The sequence below is a fragment of the Oncorhynchus keta genome, chromosome 31 (assembly GCF_023373465.1).
Source record: "Oncorhynchus keta strain PuntledgeMale-10-30-2019 chromosome 31, Oket_V2, whole genome shotgun sequence".
NCBI classification, from domain to species: domain Eukaryota; kingdom Metazoa; phylum Chordata; class Actinopteri; order Salmoniformes; family Salmonidae; genus Oncorhynchus; species Oncorhynchus keta.
This window is the reverse complement of record NC_068451.1, coordinates 8,207,633-8,215,554: the sequence shown is the minus strand read 5'-3', so window position 1 is coordinate 8,215,554 and position 7,922 is coordinate 8,207,633. Positions and strand designations below refer to the sequence as shown.

At 40.4% G+C, this 7,922-nt stretch overlaps 1 protein-coding gene across 19 annotated transcripts in view; it reads left to right on the top strand.

Moving 5' to 3' along the window:
• The first annotated feature begins 4,093 nt into the window (after window positions 1-4,093).
• The window catches only part of LOC118364304 (sodium/hydrogen exchanger 1-like), an 80,124-nt gene continuing 76,295 nt past the window's right edge, over window positions 4,094-7,922 (top strand). For 18 of the 19 annotated variants that reach the window (XM_052489431.1, XM_052489432.1, XM_052489429.1 and 15 more), the window contains exon 1: window positions 4,094-5,805. In XM_052489431.1, the coding sequence (XP_052345391.1) occupies window positions 5,496-5,805 (310 nt within the window). In that variant the 5' untranslated portion in view covers window positions 4,094-5,495. The remainder of the gene's footprint in view (window positions 5,806-7,922) is intronic. The other variant, XM_052489437.1, reaches the window with a different exon arrangement.

The window sequence follows — 7,922 nt, the reverse complement described above, 5'->3', positions numbered from 1 at the left end:
GCTCGTTCCAGTCGCTCATGAGTGTGTGAGCATGGTCCTACAGTGCTGTTTAGAATGAATGTTTAATATATAGAGACCACATACACCGTAGGGGGTATACAAACAGTGGCTTTGGTAGCTACAAAAATATGGTCTGAACATAGAGATAGATAGAGGACTCCAGTCCCCAAAAGCCCATTTTAGCATGGGCAGCGCTGCAGGTTGACATAAAGTGTAGTCAACTTTGTTCCAAGGGCAAAAAGATTGTGATTGGTTTAGCGCAAAACAAATCCGATTGGTTTCTAAAGGTCAATAGGTGGAATTTAACAGATGCACTACTTTTAAAAACATGGCGGAGGTTTGAGAATCTGAGAATCTTGTAAATAAAACTTTGAGTTAAAAGTTGTACCGTTTTGAAATCATTATTGTGTTACAGTAGTCAGACAAATTTGACAATATCTCTAAGATACAACTGGCCTCCTGACTTGAAGCAAAGAGGAAAATGTAGCAAGCTAGCAGCAACATGCTAAGCTAAACAGGGCAAGCTAGCTAAACATTTAGCAACTTCTTAGCTACTATGTTGAATTAATAGAGCTACCTAGCTAGCTAGCTAGGTGTCAAATATACAAGTAAGCCAGCTAACATTTGCTTTATTGAAATGTTAAGTTGAATAAGCTATATGAAAAAGAAAATTGGATGGACAGTTATGCTGTCCGGGGGGCACCAATGTAAAATGCTAAGCTAAACAGAGCTAGTTGGCTAGCAGATAGCTATACTAACGTTGAGTCATAAAATAGAGCTAGCTAGCTAGGTCTCAAATATACCAGTAAGCCAGCTCCCATGTACTTTATCAAAATATTTAGTTGAATAAGCCCCCCACACCCCACGCCAATCCCACCCCAACAACAAGTACATAGTATCAGTTCTCTATGTCTGACAAGTAGTATGTAGCTGCATTCCTGAGTATTGTTTCTTCATCTATGTAATGTATGTAATGTATTCCAGTGAATTTGGTGATGTTTTTTTCCGTTCAGAGAAATTTGTCATTAAAGTTGTAAGGTTTATGTCCCACCATACGTCCTGATATTACCAGGTTCTGACCAATATATAGAAACCAATCAAATTGTTCTGCCCCCTAAACCAATCAGATTCTTTCTTCCCTTAGAATGAAGTCGACGATAAAACTTTATATCAATCTGCGGCAGCGCAATTGAGGAATTTCCCCATTTTGAAGTAGTCAACTGGGTGGGATTTCCTATGGGTTAAGGAAGGATCACATAATTCCATCTAAGTCACCAGGAGGGATCAGACAATTAATTATACACGTGAGCAAACATTCCTTAATTGCGGGTGGCAGTTAATTGCCAACCTTGGCTTTATACCTGTTCAAACAGTTTGCAGTTGGCAGTTTGTGGCAGTTTGCACCCTTTCAGTTTGTTTGCTAACTCATAGAAGTAGTAATAGGAGAAAACGGACTACTTCAAAATGGAGAGGGCCTCAATGATGCTGCCCATCCTCCCACGGACACCATAATGGGTCAGATACAATGATACGATGTCTATCTAAGTCTATGGGTCTGAATCATATGGTCTGTCCAACCTGCTTTTCTTCCATTGAAACATGCTGGAAATCACACCCAGTCCCCATCTGCAGGTTGAAGTGCTGCCTGGGTGTAATTGGCTTGTTTTATTCCACATTATGTGGTTGGAGGAGAAGAAATGTACCTGTTTACTCTATGAAGAGACAGGCAGAAAATAGACATTTCAAAGCTATCATGTGACCCCAAAAAGGGTTCTGCTAAACTGGCTAAAATGACAACCCAAAAACTATGACTCCTTAATTTGATTCCATTCTATTATAAATTGGGTTCAAGTATGATGGCACCTCTTTAATACAAAGCCATGAGTTCTATGGTTTTGGTAACCTGAAAAGGGACGGGAATGCTTTCTTTTAGTGAAGTTTGTTTTGCAATTTTGGAGTCACTGGGTTTCTAAATGAATCATGTGATGTTTGTGACAAAATATTGTTTATTGGGTTAGGGATGTAAAACAAGGCTCAAAGGAACAACATTTCTTCTGAACAGACATCAAACAATCCTATTTTTCTTGGGGTTATCTTGGTTCCAATGCACATTAGATTTCAGAATTGAGTCCTGAGACCTTTGGGTTTATGTGCCCTTTGAAACACATGAAGTACATATCTGCACTAACCAAGCTGAAAAAACACACAAGATTAAACCAAACATGTATTTAACTGAAGCGTCCTGGGTAATTTGGTTCATATCCACAGACCACAACGACATGTCTCTTTTTATTTCCTCAAAGTGTTTGATGTAGTTTGGAGTCATGTTGTAGCAATTTGAGTCCTTGAAGCAAACACTGGCATCATGACCTTAGCCACAATAGAGAGGAAAGAATAAATGTACACACTTATGTGTCCAAATATAGACCAGACTTGCCAAAATGTTGGCTTCGCTCTCCATGATTGAAATGAGGGCAAACTTAATGAACTTTCCAAACCATACAAATGAGAGCATCATGCCATGACTGAAGCGCGTTGCATAAGAGTCGTTCCATTTGATTTCAATCACTTTTTGACCGCACCCCTTTTGATTTTAATGAAACTTTCCATACATATTTGCCCATGATGAAGTGGTCAGAAAGTTACATTTTGGACCTGACCTAAAACATTTAGGAGATGGAGGTGCTCAAAGTTGACCCATTTTACATACTGTACCCCATCCTACCATGAGACATCCATGTCTTCATCACTGGAAAAGATAAATGGTTGAGTTTAATATCAAGCTTACAAACAGGACTGTGAAACGATTTTATAATTTCTTTCTTTACATTTAATGTAAAATATCTAAAAACGCAAATGATAAACAATCGAAAGAAAATATATTTGAAAACATTCTTCAAGAAATGATCAAATAGTTTGACAACTCTGTTTGTAAGTTTTGAAATATAATATCAAACTCAATTGTTGATCTTTTCCAGAGATGAAGACACGGATGTCTCACGGTAGGACGGGGTATGCAAAATGGGTCAATTTTGAGGACCTTTATCTCCTAAATATTTTGGCATTCAGGTCCAAAAAGTTACTTTCTGAATACTTCTACCATCGGAAAAAATGTATAGAACGTTTTGTTCAAATCAAAATGGGGTGCAGTCGAACAGTGATTGAAATCGAATGGAACAACCCATAAAAGTAAGCTGGGCCACTTATACAACTATTCATATCCAGACAAATAGATTTTGGATGGGGAAATCATTTTCAATTAACTTTGTCCTGGCCTTAAAATGTGTGTATTTCCTGACTTTTATCATACACTTTATCTCAAGTAAATTAGAAAAATCTATTATGCAATATCCCTTGAAGAACTATTTGAAAAATAGGCACAGCAAACCTCTGTGTGTGTATGTGTGTGTGTCTCACTATCGTGCCGCACTTCAATCTTTTATGGCATTGCAGGAACCGAGTGCAAGGGTGCATACAGGGACACTTGGTTCCCCATGAGTGCAAGGCTGCATACAGGGACACTTGGTTCCCCATGCCAACGTGTGTGCCCAAGCCCCAGGGGCATGAGGTGCAGCAACACAGTCATTCGATTGGTATTCATCATAACTTATTCATGCAGCTATTATCTCTGTGGTAAATTGCATACAGGTGCTGGCAGGTCAGACAGAGGCTAAACTACCTAATCCCCTTTGATTAATTACAACTTTTACAGCAACAATATAAATACTGTAAATGAATAAGAATGTTGACATTGCATGAATGGTCATTGTGTGCTTCAAAAGGCTTCATATAAAGAGCACTTTTTCAACAACCTTCACCTCCTTTAAATATTTGATGACACCCAACATGATAATCATCAGCAGCACCCGATCTACTCATTCTCCTATGTGTTATTACACTAATTGTTATGAGCATTTCATTTTTTTTAAAGAAGCAAGCAGCTCACAATGACCATACCATTTCCCACCACAGTAATTACAAGCCAGACACCTTCAGTGGTATGGTACTAACGTATCTGGCAAGCTGTGGGGGTTAAAGTGTTACTGGGAGACACTAAACACCATTTCAGACTATTCTAAAGGTCAAAGTAAACAAGCACAAATCGGTTGTGTACAGTATGCTATTCGTGACATGGTGTCAGCACCCAGGACATTACTAAATTATAATTATGAAATTGATGACAAAATGTTTTGTCTGTACTCACAAATAAACACACCCTTTTCCATAACACACATTTGATATTGAAGGGATGGTGAAATGTTTTGGGCTGGACTGACAAAAACACACCCATTTCCATAACACAATTTTGATATTGAATTGAAAATTATTTTAAAGAGAACATTCCAGTTGGATATCTTGTCAATCAATGCATTTATAACAATATATTATCACCCTAGAGGTACATTTTGAATTAGCCTACAATGAAGACTTAAATAAAATGGAGTGTATGGTGCAATCAATTCCAACAGATGCCAGATACTAGGCTAGCCATACTGTAGCGTTGTTCTGCCCTGCAGTCCAGGTAGATCAAGTCTCCTGAGACAGAATGTGAAGCTTGCGACTACCCATTGGGCCTAGACAGAATATTGAACATGAATTTAGCAAAAAAAAGAACAAATAAATGTATGGCTTTTCCATATATGAACATTTAAGATACATCTCTCACGTCCTCTCGCGCACCTCCCCCCAATAGATGTCAGTGTGTTCGAAAATAAAAAGGGCTCCCTCCTCATTCTCCTCCCTCCGCGAAAGGGTGTGCGTTTTGAAAGGTTGTATTTATCTCGCTAACGTCACATTACAGGAGTACATTGGCGGAGTGATAACATCAGAAGTCACTGTCGGAGCCACGCATCCTCATACTGACTGAGTTCAAAGAAGGTCTTGTTCTGTCCGGGACAGGGTACGGCGGCATACACCCGATGCATGGAATGGAGTTCATATATCTCGGATCCCCCACAAATGCAACGTGACAGTTCTAAACGTTTAATTCAAGGTCAATATTGGACTTCGATCAGCTGTAACCGCGGACATTATTGAGGATATTTATCTTCTTGTGGAACCGGAATTGTATGAGCAGCATCTTTTTCTTTTCTTTTTCGGCGGTGAGCAATGCCATCTTTCACCGAAGAGGTTAACCTACGCTCCCAGTATCTAAAACAACATTTCGGACCAAGTGTTCAATTAAAAAATGTGCTATTTAGGAGAGGATATGTAACTAGCTAACTAACAGCACTGTAGCCGTGTCTTGAGCACTCCAGGTCCGGTGTACCTTCGACGTTTCCTGATTTCACGAAAGGTGTTAGCCAGCTTGCCACAGTACCTGGAACTGCTGCATCCATCTCAAATAGCTTACTAAAGTTTCCTAGCTAGCCAGCCAATTGTCGAACATGGATATTTTGTGGGTCCTTTGGAAAACCACTTGCTAGTGAGGAAAGTGTGTTCATTACACGCACACCCCCACTAAATTCTTTAAATAAAAAAAAACGAATTTCAACATGTCTGTTCGCGTAGTTTTACACTCACCCAATGGCTCCAGAAGTTTTCTGGAGCGGGGACTCCTACTTCTGGTGATGTTGATCTTTCTGGAGGGCACCGTACTGACGCTTGGAGCTGCAAGCTCACCGGACATCAGCGCGCAGGACAACACTGGAGGACGCGACCACCGAGGGATAGCAGGCAGCCACGACCATACTAACTACACATACACAAAAAAGGCCTTCCCTGTCCTGTCTCTAGATTACCATCACATACAGGTGCCTTTCGAGATCTCTTTATGGGTGCTGCTGGCCTCTTTAATGAAATTAGGTGAGTTGCACTGTTCGTCTGGTTTATTTGCTTTGAGGTTCAGATTGAGTTGTGTTCTCATAGCCTAAACAGAGAAAAAGTAAAGCACCCATGTTTCTCTTACCAGTTCATTGAGGTGAGCAGGCAATGTAGGTGTTTGAAGAATTCCATCGATTGCAATTTCAAATCAGCATTAATCAAGAGAAATGATTTATTTCTGATACTCAGAGTTAATAGAATGTAAAAATTCTAAGAAAACACTGTTTGTTCCCTAGCAGGGATTATGCCATGTGAGATGGGAAAATGCTACACATTGACTGGGCAGAGTAAAGTGAATAGGTGATTATGGAGTGGTAGTCCTTAATGTGACATTCCCTTGTGCCCTGTATAAAGATGTCACAGATAAACTGACTCAACAAGCCAGGAGACACTCATTGTTACAGGCTTAGGTGATGCGTGTATTGGTTGGACTTGTTTTCCTTTATTCTGCATAGTAAGTGATCTTCCTGGGAATGATGAGCATACACTTATGTCATGTTTTTTGAAGTGGCGGGTGCAATCAGAGCTACTTGACACAATGATGTGATGTGTGACTAAGCACATTGTTTTTGTTGCACTTTTGGGCATAGGCTAGACTGAAATCATTGCAAGTTCTAATAAGGGGACATCTTTGACCACACTGTTACTAATTAAAAGCTGTTTTGTTGACACAGGATGTTTGGCAATGGAAACATGAGACACACACACACACACACACACACACACACACACACAGCCTAACTTCTATCCTTTTCCCTGTCGCTGGTTGTGGTTCCCTCGCTGCTCCCGGTCTTCTCCTTACTGCGATCATTTCATCTCGCATTGCTACTTCTCAGCTCCTTTACATGTTTATTGCTCTTCTTGCATTGCTCGTCCCATCTCCACTCCCTCCCTATTCTTCTCCTCTTCCTGTGTGCAGTGTGCTCTCCTCATGCCCCTGCAGTGTTCCCTGCTGCATCCCCTACTGCCATTTGCTAAGAGCCAGCAGCCTGCTATTTCTACGCAACATAATAATGAGCCTGGGTGTGTCAGCCTGTGGCCAGGCCAGAGAGGGACTGTCTCACTTACTCAGGGGGAGGCCCACTGTCCTGGGGGAAGATGGGGAGAGCGCCCGGCAGCTGGGTGCAGTGGCTTGGAGGGAGTGAGGATGAGACAAGGTGAAGGTCGAGAGGGAGAAAGAAGACTGAGAGGGACAGGGAGGAAAGAGGGAGGGTGGTGATGGAAGTGGGAGAATGAAAGACAGTGGTATATAGGTAAAAGGGAGAATGCAGTAGAGCAAGGAAAGGAGGAGAGGGGCAGATGTGAAAGATTGAGTGAGCGTGAGCGAAACAAACAAGAACAGCAGTGACCTTCAGTTTCTGATTATGCTAAAACCCCTGTGTTTATAATCTGGCTTGACAGCTGCACTGCTCAGCCCCAGCATCCTGCCTGTGTTCTGTTCAGAGTTCTCATTCTTTTTTTAAAGTTTAAAGCTGCATCCATGATCTTTTTTTAATGTTATTTTGCTTCCATGTCAGACTGGCTTTGCTTGCTCTGGTAATTTTCTCCAATACTAGACTTCCTTCATTTTTATAGAAGAAGACTCTAAAATCAATATCCCTTGTTCCCCTAAGCAATAGCTCTTCCTATATGTTAATATAACCTTGGGATAAATCTGATTATTGTAGCAGAGTGTGTGGTAAGGGAGAGCTCCTCTGATTATTAAATGTTGTAGCAAGTGTGCCAACACTCATTTAGGCCTAAAGAGCACAGACCATATTGACTGGTAACAATGTATTGGCCTAGCTACACTTAACATTCAAGTCCTCAATACAAAACATGGTTCACATGCGTTGTGGCCCACATTCAGGACTAGCCTATGCTTTTACCTCAGCAGTCTGTACTAGAGGTCGACCGACTATGATTTTTCAACGGCGATACCGATTTATTGGAGGACCAAAAAAGCCGATACCAATTAATCGGCCGATTTATAAGAAAAAATAATAATAAATAAATAAAACATTGTAATAATGACAATTACAACAATACTGAATTAACACTTATTTTAACTGAATATAAAATATCAATAAAATCAATTTAGCCTCAAATAAATAATGAAA